This window comes from Cydia strobilella, chromosome 14 (assembly GCF_947568885.1).
Source record: "Cydia strobilella chromosome 14, ilCydStro3.1, whole genome shotgun sequence".
Taxonomy (NCBI): Eukaryota; Metazoa; Arthropoda; class Insecta; order Lepidoptera; family Tortricidae; genus Cydia; species Cydia strobilella.
The window spans coordinates 3,072,465-3,095,024 of NC_086054.1; the positions used below are offsets into that span (position 1 = coordinate 3,072,465).

The 22,560-nt window shown below is 36.7% G+C and overlaps 1 protein-coding gene across 1 annotated transcript in view; it reads right to left on the reverse strand.

The window, feature by feature from the left end:
* Positions 1–7,379: 7,379 nt before the first annotated feature.
* The window catches only part of LOC134747412 (uncharacterized), a 60,969-nt gene continuing 45,788 nt past the window's right edge, over positions 7,380–22,560 (reverse strand). The window contains exon 2 of the mRNA XM_063682036.1: positions 7,380–7,418. Coding sequence (XP_063538106.1) covers positions 7,380–7,418 — 39 coding nt within the window. The remainder of the gene's footprint in view (positions 7,419–22,560) is intronic.

Below are 22,560 nucleotides of genomic sequence, written 5' to 3' on the forward strand. Positions count from 1 at the left end.
TGAAAGCTCTTATACATAGGACTGAGAGTCTTCTATATGGAGTCTTATTCCACAATATGGAGTCTTCAGGAGGCAGTCTATGGTTTAGGCAGTCCAAGTTCGGCCATTCGTGAACTATTTAACACTTTATGAGAATATAAATCAAATCAACAAGACTCGCCCTCGAGTTACAGAGTTTTTAGCGTCAAGTTTATGTGAATCATAAAAGATAGCGGTTTTTTGTAATTTTTGACTTATGAACACTTTTGCCTCTAGTCAGTCTGTGGTTAAACTTATTTTTCCTTTGTATCCCTTATACTATTACCAATATAATTGGTGCCTACCACTACTAGCCTTACTGCCTTTTGCTTTAGTTAAGTCCTATTTGACTAGTCAAAACAGTAGGAGTTCTGTCCGATACATTTTGGAGACAGGTACTCCTCCTCGATGAACACTTTTGCTTCTAGTCAGTCTGTGGTTAAACTTATTTTTCCTTTGTGTCCCTTATACTATTATCAATATAATTGGTGCCTACCACTACTAGCCTTACTGCCTAGCTGCCTTAATTAAAAAATGTTAAACGATACGCTCGAGTGACCGTCTGTTGTATGTTAAATAGATCCATCATTGGATGTATCTGAACGTGTATCATTATTTGATACACGTTCAGATGATTCATCATCTGAATTACCAGAATCTGATGATGAATACGCAACGAGTCTTTCCTCATTTGATAACTCAGAGAAGACGCAAATTCTCCTTTCTTGTTGCGAGCGTTGCTAATATAAACAGCTTTTTTTAGAAAATCGAAAACCGAAATGTTCTCTTTTTCTAGTTAAATTTTTTAATCTTTTATCAAATTGAAGGTCAACACGTCTCCATTTTTTTGTTTGTAGGTGAGCCTCGGATTGTTTTAATTTTATGTCACAATGTTTGGCTTCTTTTTGATCACATATATGATGTGGTATATGTTTGGCTGTTTTGTCAGTTTTCTATTGATTCGGTGGTTGTAACCCTCTACGTGGCTGTTTGATCGGTATTGCTGTTTGGAACATCCAAATATTTCAGGAGTGATTGTTGTTAGCCAGAAGTTCTAATAATATTGTACATAAACCTTCTTGGCTGTGTTTTGAATGAAAATGGGGTGTTTATCTAAAACAGAAACCCATCCCGAGCGAATGAGTTCTGTTGGCAGAAGAGCATTGTAAGAAATCAATCGTACAACCTCCTTATCCGATTTGCTTTAGTTAAGTCCTATTCGACTAGTCAAAACAGTAGGAGTTCCGTCGGATACATTTTGGAGACAGGTACTCCTCATCGATGAACACTTTTGCCTCTAGTCAGTCTGTGGTTAAACTTATTTTTCCTTTGTGTCCCTTATACTATGTATTATCAATATAATTGGTGCCTTACTGCCTACTAGCCTTACTGCCTTTTGTTTTAGTTAATTCCTATTTGACTAGTCAATACAGCAGTTCTGTCGGATACATTTTGGAGACGGGTACTCCTCATCGGTTCTATCACCATGCGCCTGATGAGGAGCGAAAGCTTAATGTTGTCGATAAGCCACTACTAATAACGCATAAGTATGAATATTAGTAGTAGTAGAAAATAAAACCTTTTATTGCATAAAATAAATACATGTGAAATATGGGGCGACGTATTCGTTCGCTCGAAAAAGCCCTTTAGTAAAGCGAAAAAAAAATAGAAGAGAAATACAGATCCAGTATCTTTATTCCGCTTATTATGCCACTTTTTTCTTAACTATCATTAGAATAGTTTGAGCGTCCAAGTGGCTTGAATTTACTTTGGCTATTTCATGCGCTTGTACTATGGGTGCTAAGGCGACGATATACGTGTTTATATGGATAATTACATACTTATATGCATAGAAAACATCCATGACTCAGAAAGAAATATTTGTGTTCATCACACAAATAAATGCCCTTACCAGGATTCGAACCCAGAACCATCGGCTTCACAGGCAGGGTCACTACCCCTAGTGATAGTGACCAAAGAGCAGTCGTCGAATATGTACTTGTACGGGGTCGGACATTAAAGTTGACATTCTGATGTCGACTATCGCCGCACTGTTGCGACATTACTGATCAATTTCCTTGATAAAATGGTTGAAATTTGTCGCCGTATTCAATCCGTCAGTTTATCACGGAAATTAACACACACAGCAGAGGCACCACCACCGCAGTAATGTCGCAACAGTAATTATGCTGCAGTTGTCATCCAAATGTCATCTTAAGACTAGCTTATATAACTAACGCAGCGTCTTACGTAAGCGAACAACCCGCGAACGCGAAGCGAAGCGGCGCGGCACGGGGCGGCCGGTTCGGGTTCGCAAAGAGATCGCCCACGTAGGACACTATAGGTATAAACCTACTTCTAAGGATTGATTCACCCCGCGCCGCATCGCTTCGCGTGTTGTTCGCTTACGTAGTACGCTGCGTAAGTAATTTCAAGCGGAGCATCGTTGAAACTCAACAAGATACAAATTATCGCAACACCATTGTAGACAAAGTTTCAAGAAGTGTAATCATTTATAACTTACACCACGCGGACGCCTGCAACCATAGATATAGGATTTTTGGTAAATGGACCATAAGTAGTGAGCAGAACATACGCAATGCGACGAAATTGAATACACGTTTTAACATTCCTGACAACATACCAAAGACAACCTACGTAACTTAATCGGGTTCATTGTCAGTTGTCACCCACTAGGATAACATCAATACGTCTACCGTTTTGATCAAAAGTTAAACTATGACAAGAACAAACGACAGTAACGCTTTCTCTGCTACTCCTACTGAAAGTTCCATAAGACCAATGTTCGGTTATTTCTGACAACTTCCTTGTCATATCCAGGAGATACTATACCATGCCTGCAAGTCGGCGACATCTTTGATTTAATTCTTGCCTTACATTATGCTCGGGCCAAATGGTACTAGCCAAGTTTGATCTGACTGAAAAGTTATTCACTAAAATATGGGTTTGTGAAATCAGACAATGTAAATTTTGTAGCAGTGGCAGCATTGTTGAGGAACTTTCTTTATAATCTAATATCTGAGAGACCGAGCTTTGCTCGGAAAACATAAAAACTCAAAAATGCGCGTTTTCGCCAGAGATAATACCTAGCTAGATCGATTTTTCGCCCCCGCAAACCCCCATATAGCAAATTTCATCGAAATCGTTAGAGCAGTTTCCGAGATCCCCGAAATGTATATATATATATATATATGTGCATATATACAAGAATTACTCGTTTAAAGGTATAAGATTTTGTCTTAGTTTGACACAGCAATTAGACACTTTTTATTTATTTTATAAAGCAAATACAAATTAATATGAAGACGCATAAAGTTACATAAATTATTATAGCTGGTAAATATAATCCGCTTGACAACGAAGTGCTAACGTTTGAAAATCGATAGGGACGATCTAATAGTTAGTCATACACGCACGGATTTGCCCGTCGGATCTGCCTGAAAGATGTGTCTGGCGGACACATCCGTCAATGTGTGGCGAGAAATAGACACAGATGGGCAGCGGACGGGCATCCGGCGGACAAATCTGTGTCTATTTCTCGCCACACATTGAGGGATATGTCCGCCAGACACATCTTTCAGGCAGATCCGACGGGCAAATCCGTGCGTGTATGGCTAGCTAATGCAGTACAGCAGCATCCACTTACTTCTGCCGTATTTTGCATTTTAATATTCCTTTGCTATTTCTTTCACTTTATTTTATTAGTGGCTATGCTGCTCATATGAAATGTTAACAATAAGATGAATAAGCTCAATGTGGAGAAGATCGTCTACAGGCTTGTTCGTCGCTTTTAACCCTTGCAATAGGGTAGTTGACACATGTTGAATTTAAGAACTAAATCTAGTTAAATAGATAGAAAATGAGCAATTTATCACAATAAATTGGAAACTTAAAAAATATATGGGAATAATAAAAAAATACAAGACCTCAGTCTCGAAAAAAAACTTTGTTTTTACTTTCGAATAGGAAAAAATTACCTTGTTTTCCATACATCGAAACGGCTTCTAAGCAAAGCAGCTTCTAAGCAAAGTGACACAGTAACGTCACGACGTGTTGTCATTTAGTTAAAGCGTTGGCTCAGTAAAGTGCGGGTGCCAGACTTTGACCATCATTTGCGACTTTTGTATTTCTTTAAGACAGTGGGTCCCATACAGACATTTGATCCTCAAAACAAACCTGATCGACTGATACCTTTCATAAAAAAAAATCAACTACCTACCCAATTGTATATTTAAACACTCCGCTTACAGAAGGTCGGTAGAACAGGAGGAGTGAAGTTCTTCCATTCTGACAGTGTCTGAGCGACGCACGTATACAAATACCTTACGAGAGTTCTCGCCCTATGACAGTCTTACTGGCAATACATTATATATGCCGGTCTTCCCCACATTCACCTTACTTATGTTCTTTTCGTCTATCCCATGTCCCTGTGAATTATGAAGATATCGAACGTAGAAAGTGGAGAAAAGCAGGAGGCTATGACCGTTGAACGAGATGAACTTTTAAGTCGAGGGATCTGTGAATAAACTGGTACTGGTACAATAGACGGACTGGCGTGGAAAACTTATTGAAAGGTCTATGTCCGAATTCAAGTTTATAAAAGCTTTCAAATGTAAAATAAACAATTAAACCATATTTTAGCAAGACATCCACGTGTCTGAAACAAAACAATAGGAGCCGGAAAACAAACTTATTGTTATTGTCATTTTATCATTTAGAAGAGAGAGCAACGAACTAACTTCATGTTTAATTCCACAAAAAGTTGAAGAGTGCTCCAAAGGCGCTACAATTGTAAACAAACGAAGCCTTGAGACAGTAAACAGTTTTAAACAGTAGGTACGTATATTTTGCTCTACATTATCATCATCATCATCACATCATCATATCAGCCCTGCCATAGGCCTGCCTGCTGGTCATAGGCCTGCCCATTATAAAGCAAAAGCCTTAAAATCTTCTTCTTCTTCTTCTTGTCCTAAGCCTTATCCCATCATCTGGGGTCGGCTCTCCTTGTCTGCATTTTCCACTGTTCCCGGTTTTGTGCTACGGTGTTGTCTATTCCTATCTCTTTTAGGTCCTTCTGGACCGTCGTCAACCAGGTGGCGGGCCATCTTCCGGCGCCTCGCGCTGTCGAAAAGCAAAGCCAAAGCAAAAGCCTTAGAATGTCTTATTATATTATTTTATAACACAAAAGTCTTGGGCTGCAACGCCGTCGGTATCGGTATGATTAGCACACAATGACAGCGGGATTCACTTGCACCATCCCACTAACCCGGGGTTAAACCTGGAGTTACCATAGTTACCAGTACAATTTGACACTGGGTTAACGGTTTAACCGGTTAACCTCGGGTTAGTGGGATGGTGCAAGTTGCTCTTATTGAGTTCTAGATGTTCTATTCTATTCTATTAGTATGATAGAGAGGCAGATAGCGTTTCGTGTCGTTTTTTGCGAACGATTTTCATCTTGGCTATGCCCCCTGAGCTGAGCTTGTGATATATTATTTTAAGAGCCAAAACTGCATATCATTTTTTTAAAGTAAACGAAGTGTCGTAACTGTGGTTAATGGTACATCAAATTGATTTAAAATATTTTTACATAATGTCAATAACTAGAGGAAAATAGCGACTACGTTTGTATGTAGAAGCGGTCCATCACCGTCCACTATTCTTCTAATCTTATGCGTACTGTTTTCAAGCTGTCGAGTATTAGGCCTCGGCTTCCGATCCATTTCCGAAACAAACGAGCGACACCCGGGCACAAACAGCGGCTCATTAGCTTTGCCGCGTTTATTTTTATTCTTGCCTCCTGCCTCCTGCCTCTTGCCTCGAGGCTGGAGTAATATATATTTCTTTGTTATAGAGTTACAAGTAGGGTCACCAATAAAGTTTAGAAGCCTGGACAATATTCCTGACTTTATGTATCACGTCGTTGATCAAATGAGTAGGTAGGTATGTTGTCTCATATAATAAATACACTTCTCTACATTTAAACGACGTTATTACATTAGAAAGAAAGAAAGAAAATACATTTATTTGACGCCACAACATAGTACACAAAAAAGAAAGGCATGCAGACAAAAAAACATTTGGACGCTAAAAAGGACTCCCCACTCAGCATAATGCCGCGGGAAACCGTGGCGCTGGTTTCCTGTGGGGACCTGTCTTAATCCAAAAATTATGGCGACACGTACGCCAACGACACACAAATAAAACTGACATTTGACATAAAAACACAAACATTATTAAACATAGAAAATTAAGACAAGTAAAATATTAACTACAGCTACTACATTAAACACATAAACAACTTTTTAGTGGAGGTTCAAAAGCAATGCAGAAAAATGCGCATACTACAACCTACCTATACTACACGTGATACGATAAAAAAAAATACAATTGCATAATTCTGAAAAAACTTCCATCCTACCTACATTAACTAATTTCATGCAAAAACGGGACCCTATTATTAAGACTCCACTGTCCATCTGTCCGTCACCAGGCTGTACCTCATGAACCGTATTTATTTATTTAATCGTATGGTATACATACAAAAACGGCCGTGACCCGTTCTAAGCCTATTGAGCCGACCATTGTTTTCTCGGGAGGTCGCCGCTATAACAACAAATACTAAAAAGTACGGAACCCTCGGTGGGCGAGTCCGACTCGTACTTGTCCGGTTTTTCTCCTCATCTTAACGCTTTAGTGGTTGTATCCTAATCGCAAGAAATGGTACAGGTACTGGATTTCACGATTTCATCTCACCATCTAACATACCTAGAGACGAAACTAAACTTTAATAAGCCATGATAGTTCATTCAAGATTGCCAACCATGCAATGGTTTTCATGGTTAAGGGAATTTAAAAAAAAAAACATGCAACCTGTAGCATACTATTTTACTCAGTTTAAATACGATTGAATTGAAAAACATTATAAAAGATGTCCTAAAAGCGATCCATAGAACCGGACTAAAAGTAATATGTACAGTATGCGACCAAGGGGCGACTAACGTCAGCGCCATCAACAGTCTCGTGAGAGACACAAAAGAAAAATATATGCAAGCTGGCAAACAATGTCAAAAGGAATGCTTCGAAGTAGACGGGCAGCAAATTATACCCCTATATGGCACACATCTACATCTTCTTAAGGGTTTAAAAAATAACCTTTTAAACAGACTTGCTATATAAGGATTCCGATCAAATCGAAAAAAAAAATGGGAATACTGGACAAAACATGAGGAGAGCTTCGGTAAGACAGCATGAATAATTACATTATATGTAGGGATATTTCTAATGTTCGTGCATTCATTTCTTGATTGAACTGTCAAATAATAAAATAATGTAGTCTAAAAAACCGTAATTAACAATGTTTTTTTTTCAGGAGCCTTCACAAACTGACAGAAGAACATGTAAATCCGATGAAAATAAAAAAAGAGAGTCAAAATGGCTGCCTAAATATTTAGCCACAACGTGGCAACTACCACAGATCATTTGATTGCCAGTAGAAAACTCTTGGCCGAGGAGTGCCGGCTCCTGATTACCCCAGTGCTTTTATTTGACCAACTATTTCATAGTTTAAATAATGGCACTCTCCATGAGCCGATTGGAAAAAATTGCAAAAAGCAGTAAAAAAAACGGATGATCATAAATTCTGGAGAAAATAATATTATTTTTCAAAAATTAATAGTAAAAAAGAAAAACGGCAACAAAATCCAATTAGTAGACGACAATACCGTCAACAACTAAAAATATTGTAAAAACTTTAGAGGGAATGCAGGATTTTTGGAAAATTTTAAATCAAAAATATTCTTATAATGTCATATCATATCATCCTTGCTAAACTTTAAAATTGTATAAGTAACAGCGATCTGACCATCTGTATCTGTTTTTAACTTGTGTACACAACCAACCTTTGCTGCATTGCTAGAACTGGCGGTGGTTTATTCCCTGATCCCTATAAGACAGGTTTACCTAGTTTAGGGCTCAGGACACTATTCCTAGGCTGTCTAACAATAGAATAGAATACTCCTAAAAATGTAATTCTACTTTGTAATAAGCTGCATTTTTGATACACAAATAAATCATTTTTCATTTTTCATTTTCATTTTCATTTTCATTTTCATTTTCATTTTCATTTTCATTTTCATTTTCATTTTCATTTTCATTTTCATTTTCATTTTCATTTTCATTTTCATTTTCATTTTCATTTTCATTTTCATTTTCATTTTCATTTTCATTTTCATTTTCATTTTCATTTTCATTTTCATTTTCATTTTCATTTTCATTTTCATTTTCTTTGGACTGTATGTTGACACAAAATTTTAATCAGGACCCGGTTGAAGTATTTTTTTTGAAATATCAGCAGTTTGGGGGCAAGAAACAACTCACCAACCTGTATTTCATTTGAAGGTGTATTTAAATCGCTCCTTTTAAATAATTTTAGCTCGCATCAGTCTATTAATGCTAATTGTGAGGAAGATTTCAATTCTTATTTACAATCTTTAGATTTTTTTTTATGAGAAGAAGGTAACAGAATAGTCACCAAAAAATACACAACTAGAAATAGGCGAAAATCTAGTAGAAACTTTAGTAAGTACAACAACAAATAACTCCTACGCAGGTGCGATATGTTTGTGGCTGGGTCCTGACCCTGACTAAATTTGAAAAAAAAATAGTAAAAACAATATTGGGATAAATCCGGATACTCTATATTTTTTTACCTTTTTTTTTGTAATATTATTATTATTGTAATATTATTATTGTAATTTTAATTTTAAGTTGATTTCTAATCTAATTGTAATGTAATGTAATTTCAATTTATTTTATGTATTATTAAGTTTAATTTGTAATTTTTATCTATGGGTTTTTTGCCTGCAATAAACATATTGATTGATTGAAAAAGCGACTGATAAAATATAAAATAATGTTTTATATCTATGTTCCAAGAAAGTTATTCGACTGAGTTAAAACCCGAAATAAGCCCGAAAAGTCCTGCCGTTGTGGAATCCCTAGTTGTAAGGACCCTTTCAACGTCCGCCTTTTTTCGTCTCTTCACAACCTTTTCCTGTACTATAAGGATAATCTGAACATCTTGACTGAAGTGTTTTCTACACTCGTCGAGTCAATGGTTTTTTTGTGCAAAACAGAAAGACCCGCCGGCGAGGCTCGGGTTTCCTATGGCTATCCGGTTCGAAGGACCTTGTTTACAAAGTAAGATAATTGACGAATATTTGTTGGGCTTCCAAATATAGAATTTTGTAACACATTCCAATTCATTAGATAGAAAATGAGCAAGTAATCACTAAATAAATTGGTCATTAAATAAATATATGGAAATGAGATAAAATATACGAGACCTTAAATTTCAAAATATGGCAATATTTTTTACACCAACTTATAAAAATAGGCACAGTATTTTTAACATTGCCGTGGAAAATACGACCTAAAGTTATGCTTATTTTTGTCATAGTCGAGTAAAGTCTTTTTACTTAACATTTACACAAGCCATAGATTTAATACCTAATGTTGACCAACTCTTTCAATCTAAAATGAACCTTAAAGCACAGTAATACAAATCAAAAATAAAAGCGGTAACTCAAGAATGCCATCTAAGAGATAGATCAATCTTCCTCTATTTCGCTGAAACACAAGGCTATATGTCTTTTATTTATTTATTTTCTACTCGCACCTACCTTCGCTTGAATAACAATTATATTTAGATATAAATAACATTATTACTTATTAGGGTAGGTCAAAATAGCGGCGGGGATCCCTGGCTTTCCAACCAGAGGTCGTGGATTCGAGTCTCGGCTGATGAAATTAATAGAATTTATTTTTCTACGAAGTACTATTTACCGGTTGTTCTTGAGCACAATATTGTGTCAATTCTTGGTATCATTTTGCAAAAAGCAGACCTCGATATAAGGATGGATAATATATACAAAAATCGACAAAACCAACAGTCTAACCCTAACCTAAAGCTCCCAGCATGTCTACCAACAAAGAGTTTGTTGTTTGTTATATCCCTGTATTAAGTTCATGGAATAAACTCTTTGAGTATCGGCGAGATAGCGGTGCATTTTAGATCAGCCACAACCACGGCTTTGCCTCAAAGGCAGTTTGCTTTTAATATCGTGAAGTAGAGACTAAAAACGACGGTGGGTTGAAATTTTCAAGAGTTAACCGAGAACGTATGTTCGAAGTTATTTTGAGAGAAAATGAGAGATAAGATTTGTAGACAGGGTCACTATAGGCTAAGTTCCTACTTAGATAAATAGATAGATAGATTTTTATTTGGTATTGATCATACACTGTCCGTTACATTAAGTTACATAATAATTGATAATAATAATTAATTACAAAAATATCATAAATTAATATTCACATTTCAATCAATTATTCCAATTCACATAATGATTAATGTCAACGATTTTAAAAATTACAATGTATTACCGGCCTCCTTTAATTCGCCAATTGATTCGAAATAAAATAAAGGTCGGCGGTTTTTTTATGTGTGTGAAATTCGAGTTTCTGACCGGGGCGCGTAGCCAATGTGCAATCGTTAACGCTCCGTAGCGAACGAAAGGCAACTGTCACTGTCGCACTAGTATGGAAGAGTGATAGAGAGAGATGACTACGATACGCTACGGAGCGTTAACGATTGGCACGTTGGCTACGCGCCCTGCAAAGCCCGCGGGTCATTGTCAAATCTTCATCAGTTCTCCTCTTTTTCGGATCTGTCAGATCTTTTTTTCCCTATCCCTATTAAAGACTTATGTTACGGTAAAAGTCACTTAACAGACTAAATTTGCATCAAAATGAGTCTTATTTGCTCTTAGATATATATTTCATATTTCATATATCTTTATTGCGTCCATGTTCATTTTACATAGGATGGTATTGAAACATTATAAAGTCGGTACATGGTACCCTGATAGGGCATGTCAACATAATCTTAATACTAATGGTGACTATCTATACATATAATAAAGCGGAAGACGGTCGAAAGTCTGTACATGGAAGATATTCGAAAAAAAATTGGCTGGGGATACTTAGAATCGATAACAGAACACATTCCAACAGTTTTTAGAATTTTTGTCTGTTTATCTGTTTGTCTGTTTATCTGTTTATCTGTTTATCTGTTTATCTGTTTGTCTGTTTATTTGACCGCGCATAAAATGAAAACGGCTGAACGGATTTTGATGCAAACTTTACTAATCTGTCGAAAAAATCCACGGCCAGGTTATAGGCTATAAAAATTTAAGAAATTTTACCCCTAAGGGGGTTAAAAAGGGGATGAAAGTTTGTATGGGGTTCAAGATTTATTTAAAGCTAGCAATTTGAAACTTCGTAAGAAGATATATTATTGAAATACAAGAAAACTAATTTCAGCGTTTTTGAAAATTCATCCCCTAAGGAGGTGAAATAGAGGTTGAAAGTTTGTATGGAGATCAATTTTTTTGAGTGCGTTACTTGAAACTGTATAATGGGCATATTATTATAATACAGGAAAAGTGCTTTTAGCGTTTTCAAGAATTCGTCCCCTAACAGGGTTAAAAGGGGGTTGAAAGTTTGAATCCATTACAAATGCTTTGAAACTTCTTAGAAAGGTATGATAGACGATTACAAAAAAACTAATTTTGACGTTTTTGGAAATTTAACCCCTCAGGGGGTTGAAAAGGGGATGAAAGTTTGTCTTGGGGTGCAATTTTATTTTAAGCTAGGAACTTAAAACTTTGCAAAACGTTAATTATATTAAAAAGCAAGATTTTTTTTTCAGCGTTTTTAAAAATTCATCCCCCATGGTGGTGAAAAAGGGGTTAAAAACTTTATCTTGATAACTATATCATTTTAGCTACTGGGCCGAGTAAGGTATCGTTTTTGTATAAATCGGGTATGCCGAATTCATTTATGATATCAAAATGACACCATTCCCGAGTGAAAACACAAAAAATATGAAAAAAACTTTTTTTAATTTCTCTTCACGCTTAAACCGCTAAACCGATTTAGATAAAATTTGGTATAGAGATAGTTTGAGTCCCGTGGAAGAACAAAGGGTAGTTTTTATCCAAAAAATGGAGACTACGTTTGCATGGAGAAGCGGCCGTGCCCTTTCCTCTTAATAATGGTCACGAAGGTGGGTACTTTAAAAAAAAAACATTTTTCAGTAAATGTCAAACGATTTGGGACTTATACGCGTTACCATGCTTTCCCGAAAAAAATCGAATCTTTCGCGAAAGTCTCGCAATGCATTGCGGCCAAAAGGGGCACGGTCTCAGGAGTCTGAGAAAAACCACGGTGAGAGACTCAGTGGCGCTCTAGCCAGGCAGGTCGCTTCGCTTTCGGCTGACACGGCAAGCCAGCGCGAGTTTCGATTGTGATCCCAAATACATCGTACGCAATACATATGTAGGCGCAGATCCTGACGGAGTGTGGCGCCGGAGAAGCCGTGTTCATCCTGCGTATCCCCCTCATTCCGAGCAACTTCCCGTTCCGCTTCAAGCGCCTACAGGTCCCCGTGAGCGTCTGCTTCGCTATGACCATCAACAAGTCGTAGGGGCAGACGCTACGCAGTTGCATTTTCCACTCCGAAAACAAAAAAAAGGGGCAGACGCTGCCCGCCGCCGGCGTCATGCTTAGACTGATTTGACTGGAGGACCGATTTGGATGACATGATTTTGATGATAACACCCAAATATTCCGAAATACGTTTTTCCGATTTTTATAACCACGACTTTCATAATCCCGATTATTTATAAGTCCGAAATATCAAAATTACGATTTTTAAAAATACGATGGAATAAAATCACGAATGTGCTATTTCCGAAAACTTTAAATCCGATTGTCACTTGACAGAAAGCTTAAAGTTCCGATTTTACACTTTTCCGAAAATATTTTTTTCCGAATTCCTAAATTCCGAAAAATCATTGTCCGATCGGAAATAAAATAATTCGGTATTCAGAAATTCGGTTTTGTACAAGATCGGAAAAATGAAATCCGTGATATTCAAATGAAGACTCACGTTTTAGTAATTATTTAGGGTACCTTACCTGTCGTGCCGCGTCATGTTAAATTCGGCATAAAATATTTTTGCATAAAAATTCGGCATAAATAAATTAGACAGAACTGCGAACCCGAACTGTTGCTAGAAGTGGGTTAGGTTAGGTTAGAACTGCGACCCCCAAGAAAACGAACTGTTGCCAGAAGTGGGTTAGGTTAGGTTAGAATTGCGACCCCCAAGAAAACGAACTGTTGCCAGAAAAGTGGGTTAGGTTAGGTTAGAACTGCGACCCTCAAGAAAACGAACTGATGCCAAAAAAGTGGAAATTTAAAAATTGGGATATTTAAAATAGGAATCACGTCAATTCGGAATAAGGGCAATTCCAAATTCGTGATTTTGAAAATCGTAAATGTTAAATTCGGTGTTTACCACCATCGGAATTGTTATAGTCGGAATTATGTATTCGGAATTTACAAAATTCGGCTTTTTGGGTTTTCGGAAATATAAATATTCGTGATTTTCATCATTCGTAATTATGACAGTCGGAATTTTGAAATCGGAATGATAAAATTCGACATTCTAAAATTCGGAATAAAAATTTTCCGAATTATGTAGTGTACCCGATTTGGATAGGTACAGTCAAGGTCGTAAAAATACAAAAATGGTACTGCATCGTTCGATATACACCTACTACTCTATGGCGTTTAAATCACGTCAAAAATTTGAATAAGGGCCAAAAAAAAATTATTTTGGAGTGTAATTTTATTTAGTGGTAGCAAAGAGGATATAATATTATAGAGCGGTACTGTCATAGTAAATATTGTAACCACAGTAAATTCACTGCCATCTATCGACACACTTTAAAACTAAAAATGAAGATTTATAAAAATACGATAAAATGTATTTAAATATGGATAAATGATTTTTTTTATTTGAATTAATTATTTTTATTAATTGACCCATGTTCTTTCACTGATATGCGTTAAAATTGTTAAATAATAACTAACGAAACCGTTAACGCCCTCTATACGAGAGTAGGCAAAAGGTAGTAGCGACATCTGATCGAGAATCAAATTTTCGTGATTTTCGAGGCACGTTTTTTCCTTAGACTGTATCCATCTATTACGGAGTTATATCTATCTTTGGTGGTAGGTACCTAATTGTAAAATATTTTATCTGGACTACAGTCCTCTAGCGTATCCATCTGTCAACTTTACTTTAAGTTCCGTCTCCAGGGGACAGGGAGATAAATTAGGCGTGAATTAGCCGCTTACTGACACAGACCGGATTCCACGCAGGCGAAGCCGCGGGCACAGCTAGTTTACAAATAATACTAGACTTGATGTAACATTTTTTCAGAGATTTCTGAAAGGTCTTGAGATACAGCTGTCCAAAGTGACTTGATTTTTTTAAATGTCAGTAATATATGTCTGCGGTGTGTGTGTTGTAAATGCTCTAATATTTTTCTGGAAATAAACTATTTGTATTTGTCTAAGAGATACCCCGTTTAATTCCTACATTTTGCCTTGTAATCTTATATAACGATATTTCTAATAAAAATATGTGATAAAATATGTGATTTACCTTGTTATGTAGCTGAGGTAAATCACATATTTTTATTAGAAAGATAGCTTTGTAGCCAAAACAGCCTAATCTAGCACAAATCAATACACGAGCCCCTGATCCCCCGCATTAGGGTAATCCTTCATTAGCTCAGTTTTGGCGTCTGATACCGCTGTAAGCTGGGGTAAGCTTACTACCGGAATCAGGTATGATGCATTAAAAGTTAACTTACAACTAAAATAATGGTATAATAGATGACTGTTAGGTATGAATTCCCTTTTTTGTGTCTAATTAAGGGTTAGTTAATTAGACACAAAAAAGGGAAGGTCGTGAATTCAACGATCCATGGGGCTCAAAAGGCGTAATGACTCTGATAAAAAAAAACATGGGATCAGGGTTAAAGGTCATGTCCACTATTTAAAAGGACGTTGTCGAGTTAAAAGGGTTATAAAAAGTGCTTAGTATTGTATATTGATTGTTTGACAATCCAGAACACTACATGTATACAGCTTCGTCAACACATCTATTTTGGTCAAAGACGCCTAAACTCTCAAAGATTGCAATATTCTCGAGAATTTGGGACGGGTACCGCCGTGGCTGGATGGCTTAGAGGCGCAGGCTTTAGCCATGTAAGCTGAAAACGCCGGTTCGATTCCAGAATTCCTCGGTCACTTTTTCTTTAGTATGATACCTATTTCACTTTAATCTAAGGAGTTATCTACAATATTTTACTGATGGATATGTACCTAGCCAGGTAGGTGTTGGTAAGTACTTAATGAAAACACACGCGTCTTAATTTAATTTTAAGTATTTTAAGTTTGTTTGTACTTACTAACAAAAATAAATACTTAATAAATTGAATTGAAATTGAAATTGAACTAATAAGACTCCATACTCGAAACTTTATGGCAGGTTGTTTATCTTAGAATAGGAATTCAGTTAATAATGTGAGATAAGCCGATGCAGCGACAACAAATACATTGCAATCATTTGAATATATATAGGCCTAGGTATATAATAGTCTGACAAACCAAAGTATCAAGTATCAAGTACGTAATTCGAAAACCGTGTCCACCTTTAAAATTCACCTCCGTAAATTCATACTGGCTAAGCAAAAATGCAACACTTAGGCAACCGTGCACACTCAGTCACTCACACACAAATCGCATAGACACTTACATACATACATACACACAAACATTCATAAGACTTAGGTATAGGCTAATTTTAATTAAGTAATTTGATTGTTATTTGTATTTAAGCTTTCCCTTGTTTATTTTTTACATTGTGTTTACTAGTCCATCTACTGGGCCTTACTGAAAATCAGCGTCGCAGAGTGTGCCATGTTGGCTCACACCGTGACACCAAGCTGAGTAAGGACCATTTAGCGCAACCTCATTCTGTTTAATTATTTCTAGTTTTAGTCTTGTTATGTTGTGCTAATAAATGCTTTTTCTTTCTTTCTTTCTATCAGTAGAAAATCGTAAATTAAAAAAAAATGGGAGAACGTGCCTTCACTTCACTCCTGTGTTTTTCAAATTTGCCGCCTTTTCCTACTAACAAAGTTGGCAACGTATATACGTCATGCGCAGGGAAAGGGTTAGACAAATACTGACGCACCTGTCCGTCGCGTCGGCGGGTCTAATTAATGTGCCCACCCAACACGGCACGGCGGGGGAAATCTGCCCACGGTGCAGATTAAATAATAACAACAAATATGCCACTTAAAAGAGCTTCTTCTAAAACCAAAAATAACTCAAACTACTAATCTTCGAAGTATTTAAACGTAGTATGTTGTTTGTAACGAATACTTGATTAATTTTGAAATCTCGAGATATACGATGTAATGTTTTCTTAATAGAAGCGAAGTGAAGTTCTTACATTCAACTTTGAACACACGGCTGGCTAGAAGCACGTCCCGGCATTTCAATGTTTTTAAGCTGAACTGTGAGAGGATAGTTTGATGGACAATAACTTAAGTAAATTTGTTCTAATTTAAATGAAATTCGGTAAACGTGTAGATGAAGGCATTATATTTTAGTCATTAAATTATGAGGAGATCAGGGGTCTTGATATTCTGGTTATTATTATACCAATTTCAATATTTGGGGATAAACTTCTATAAAAAAATGCTCAATTATATGCAAGAAAGTATGGTCGACTTTTGTATCAAATGAAAGTGCTCGGTTTACACATTTATAATATTTTTTTACTTTACGATATTAAAATAATTGGCAAGATTTATAAAAACTAAATAAAATAAACATACATCTGACATTTGACAAGAAAGATTACGGCTTACCACAGATACAGTTTATTTTAATCTCTATGGTGACGTAAATCTATCAGTTAAGAGCTCCACAGACCTTGCAATAAATCGCACGTAGTTTTCGATCTTTTGCCGACTAGGTAGGTGCATTCAATTTATCTTACTTTTTGGCGAACCGCGAGTTCTCAGTTTGGGGAAAACTACTAGTTAGGTAGTGTCGTAACGTAGGTACTTACTTTAAAGCCTGTCTTCGTCTCATTAGCATAGGGCTGGTTAGTGGCGGCTTAATCTTGCACGCCACCTTTCTCGCGTATTGCGTGTCCACAGTACCTAACTATAATGTCCCTTATTATTTGGAAACTAAAATAAAACTAACAGCAAAGTTATAAAAATCAAAATCACTGTTGGATATTCGCGTGGTATTCTGGTATAATTCATTTTACAAAAGGTATCGTTCGTGGATAATAGGTACATTAAAAGTTAACGATTCGGGTACATATATCAGGATTGTATTATTTGAGTTTTAAGTTTTGAAAGAATGTAGGTATTACGCCTGTAAAGGTGCAGCGTAAAGAATAACTAGAATCACTTAACTTTGCGAATTCTACAGAAAATACGCGATAAAATTAACCATACAATAAAATGTGCATAACCTATTCATTCTTCGGCAATAATACTTTTCGATGACATATCTACCACGTATTAATTAATCTGTACACCTCAGCGGACACTATTTAGTATTCGCGTATTAGATTATACGTGTTTGTGATGGAAATTATGCATACAATGTGTACTGAGCATGTAAAGCCTTCCACTCCCGAAGGTTTCGGAATTAGGGCGTCAAGTTAGTGTACACTGTACAAAATGACGGAGCTAAACCATTTATTGAATTTAAAACTATGCAAAGATAGACTCGAGAAGTCCACAGCTTTTAAAGCCACTAGTTTATTTTCTTCATCTATAGTCGTTCGCTCAATGCTGAGGATTGTGACATCATTTCCTTCTGTTGGAGACCAGATTTCTCCATAGGCTTGTGTTTCTAGCTAACCGTATGGCCTCATCCAGTTTTAACTGCATAGGTATAGTAATTTAAGCACACCATCTAGCAGGGGGAATGCTCTGAGTTCAAGTGCCTTTAACTTTGCCCATCATTATAATTCTCTCCAGGCTTCTCTCTGGCTATCCGGGACGTGAGAGTTGTTTAGTTTCTGAATTTTTTAAGCACCTCAGATTTTACCGCCTAATGTCATCTAATCGAATTCAACACCCTCGGCCACAAAGGCCTTGTATCTATTAAGCTACACCTGTCAAATGTCAAATTAACTTAACATGCAACAAGTTTAATCATGTTGCACAGCATGTAACGCCACGCCGTTGGGAAATCAAGTCTTATTGCTCTGATGGATTGACAACTTGTAAGACAATATTGAGATTATTGTACCGACAGCACCGACATGTGAAGCTACTTTATGAGTATGTTCTATAGTCTACGTAGTTGTTTTGAGCGTAGAATGACACTTTGCATTAAATCCATCATTTGTAATTGATATATTTTGTGTAATATAGCTCAAGGCCGTTCCATCGGATTACCGCTGTCTTTGTCACATTTCGCAAGAAAGAACGGGAAAGAACATACGCGCCAAGTGTCAATTTTGATAGAATTTTGTCGGTTTTTATTTATTTTAAAAACGTTACCTTACAATATCGAAATTCTAAAGCTATGAAATTACTATTTACGTTAAGATTGTTTTTTCTTCTTTTTTTGTTTATAATATCACATAATAAATAACCGAGTAAAGTAGGATTAAAAGTCCGAGTTAGAGGTTACTTAGGGAATTAATTGTATCGAGCGAAGTGTGAAGTGTTGTTAAAGAGAATATAGTCAAGAACTACATATATTTTTTCCACGTCTACGAATATCAACGCTTCTTAGAAAAACATGATCATATAAGGAGATTTTTCGCCTTCTGGCTCAGGGAACCGCCTTAAATTATTAAATACTTATAGTAAAACGTTTTTCTCTGCGTTGCGTTGGTTTTTCATTTTTTCGGGCGAGAAACGGCACAGGACCGGGGTTCAGTGGCGAACTGTCATATTGGAGGCCAAGACACACAGAGGAGTAAGTGAGTAAGTAAGTAAAACGTTTTTCTAGAAAGTCAACTTTGACAGTAGAAAAAGGAGGCAAATATGAAACGTCGGACTGAAGACACGATTTCCCATTAATTTTAGGGTTCCATACCTCAAAAGGGAAAAACGGAACCGTTGTAGGATCACTATTTAATTTTGTTGCCCGTCCGTCCGTCTGTCTGTCAAGACCCTTTATCTAGGGAACTCGTGGAGGTATCGAGCTGAAATTTAAACCACATACACGGTCCCTTGAGGCTGTGAAAAAATCAAACTTCTAAGTTAACGTAAAAAAAAGATAAGGTCATTTATGCCGCAAAAATCGACTATTTCGACATTCAAGGGATTAAAAATTTATAGGGTACTTCCCGTTGATCTAGAACTATTTTTTTATTTCACGCCTTTTCTACTTAGCAGCCTGATATGGTGCTGGAATGCAACGGAGTGGCAAAATATCTCGGATCTCCAAGAAATCTCCCCGAAATCCTAAAGGTTTGATAGGATTCCTTGAGGGGTCGCGCTTCCTGCAAAATAGGCGCCAGCCGCCGAGTAGCAGAAACCTGCCCGTGCTACAATACAATCATATAGCCATACAGCCATAGTCATAGGACGTATTTATATACTATATAGGTCTGGAAGATAAATTACCTAACTAGCTAAGTCAAATGAACTTAGATTTGCTCAACAAATGTTTGACGCGTCGCCACTAATGTGTACTAGGGCAGCATAATACGTAACATCATGACGTATATTTATGTCACATATTAGATGCGAGCCCATTACGTCTGCCTTTTAGGCTACAATGGCGTTACGCGCCATTAACAGTAATTATGCTTTGACGCGTAAGTGCGCCGTGTTACGTAAATATTAATTGAATATTCGTTAATCGAGTCGTAAGATTGTGAAGTGCACTTATGGTAGCAATTTTGTACTGTCCACGCTGTTAACTGACAATTTGTACCTTATTGCTAAGGCATAAGATCTATCGATGATTACGATCACGATCTGTTAAGGGTATTGCTGCTAGCAGGTAGGTACATACGTGCGGGAATCGACCAATATAATATAATTAACATATGTATTAGGTCTCTACTCGTAATTCTTTCAATAACGATTTCTTTAGTTGTAAATGCACCACCTACAGTCTTCTCTGCTTTGCCATAAGGCTGGGTTGACTGGTAGAGAATGCCTCATGGCATTAAGTTCGCCTTTTGTAAATTAAGTTTTTCTTTTGTGCAAAAAGTTTAAATAAATAATTGGTTGTAATCCAGCGTAGCGGACAAGCGATTTGGATTACAATGAATGCTATTCGTTGATTTCCACAGACGTGTGGGCGGGCGAAGATGAGAGACGTCTCAGTGGAAATGCAGCCTTACTGTTATATGCGTGAACGCTGGTAGTCACAATGTGCGACTTCCAAACAGAGATCTTAAGTTCGAATCCTAGTTCGGAGTGTCATGTAATGCTCTAAACATACATGTATATACTTATACTTACTTTTGGAATTGACGTAATCGCATTATAATTATTAGGTAAAGCCTGACCAGGAATATATGATCACGCGCCACACTTAAGTTATAAATTATATCAACTTAGTTATAAGATAGTGACGTGTAAACTGTATTTAATGTATGTTTATAAATAAATAATCTGAATCTGAATCTGAATCTGCCATGTTGCGGAATTTCACTGGAACTAATTTTTTCATACTATACTGAACTGTCACCCTATACATGAGAATGAACAGCGCCCTCTTGACAATGATCATTTATTACTGGTCAGGCTTTACGTAGAGTTGGATATGTCAAATTTTCGATGAGATTTTCTATATAGCGAACCATACTAATTGTGCTAAAATACCATTCTTAAAGCAATATGTTTAAGTTTCGAACTTACACAAGTAAATTAAAGAAAATTAAATCAGAAATGTCACATATACACGGCCTTACCCCAGTGAATTATTTCAAAAAGTCTCCGCAAAATATTCAAAAAACTATCCCCATCAAAGCAGCCATTGTCACCTTGGGCATGCAAATGCCCCATAAAACGCAGCGATTTGTCCGCGTTCGAGGGCCAGTGTAACACTTCTTATCTGCGCCGTTTTTATCCCGGACAATGTGAGGGAGATTTAGGTGTTCCGAACCCGGAGGGGATGGCGCAAGTGCACAATAGATTAGGTAGTTGTATCTTATAAATATATAATTTAACGAAATCTTCATGTTTTTACTATAATGATTCCTTGTATTTTGTATGATAAATTTTGCCATATGGTCATAACAAAAAACAAACAATTGAGGAAGCATCAGGAGGTTCGGCGGAACGACTTCAATCATACTCATAATCTTTATTTCATCATTCACAAGAGCATCGGGAGGTTTCGAACTACTTCGAAGTTTCATGCTAGCGCAGTTGGCAATAGAATGACAGCTGCCGACCGATCGGTGCCTACCTGCCAGTGCTTGCCGAACGTTAGTTGCAATTAACCATAAACCAGTCGATGTGAACCGTAAACCGTAACGGACGGTTACAGTTTACGGTTCAATTTGTACTGGTTATGGTTAATTGCATTAACGTTTCGGCCAACACTGCTACCTGCTAACTGCTACCCTTTGGGGGAAAACATGAATCAAGTATAACTGGATCTTAATACCTTCAACATTCGCCGTCACACTTATATGCATACCCTGGATTTTTGGGGGCAGGAATGATTTCGTGTGTTTATAACTTTGTTTATCTATACATATAATAAAGCGGAAGACGGTCGAAAGCCTGTACATGGAAGATATTCGAAAAAAAATTGGCTGGGGATACTTAGAATCGATAACAGAACACATTCCAACAGTTTTTAGAATTTTTGTCTGTTTATCTGTTTGTCTGTTTATTTGACCGCGCATAAAATGAAAACGGCTGAACGGATTTTGATGCAAACTTTACTAATCTGTCGAAAAAATCCACGGCCAGGTTATAGGCTATAAAAATTTAAGAAATTTTACCCCTAAGGGGGTTAAAAAGGGGATGAAAGTTTGTATGGGGTTCAAGATTTATTTAAAGCTAGCAATTTGAAACTTCGTAAGAAGATATATTATTGAAATACAAGAAAACTAATTTCAGCGTTTTTGAAAATTCATCCCCTAAGGAGGTGAAATAGAGGTTGAAAGTTTGTATGGAGATCAATTTTTTTTGAGTGCGTTACTTGAAACTGTATAATGGGCATATTATTATAATACAGGAAAAGTGCTTTTAGCGTTTTCAAGAATTCGTCCCCTAACAGGGTTAAAAGGGGGTTGAAAGTTTGAATCCATTACAAATGCTTTGAAACTTCTTAGAAAGGTATGATAGACGATTACAAAAAAACTAATTTTGACGTTTTTGGAAATTTAACCCCTCAGGGGGTTGAAAAGGGGATGAAAGTTTGTCTTGGGGTGCAATTTTATTTTAAGCTAGGAACTTAAAACTTTGCAAAACGTTAATTATATTAAAAAGCAAGATTTTTTTTTTCAGCGTTTTTAAAAATTCATCCCCCATGGTGGTGAAAAAGGGGTTAAAAACTTTATCTTGATAACTATATCAT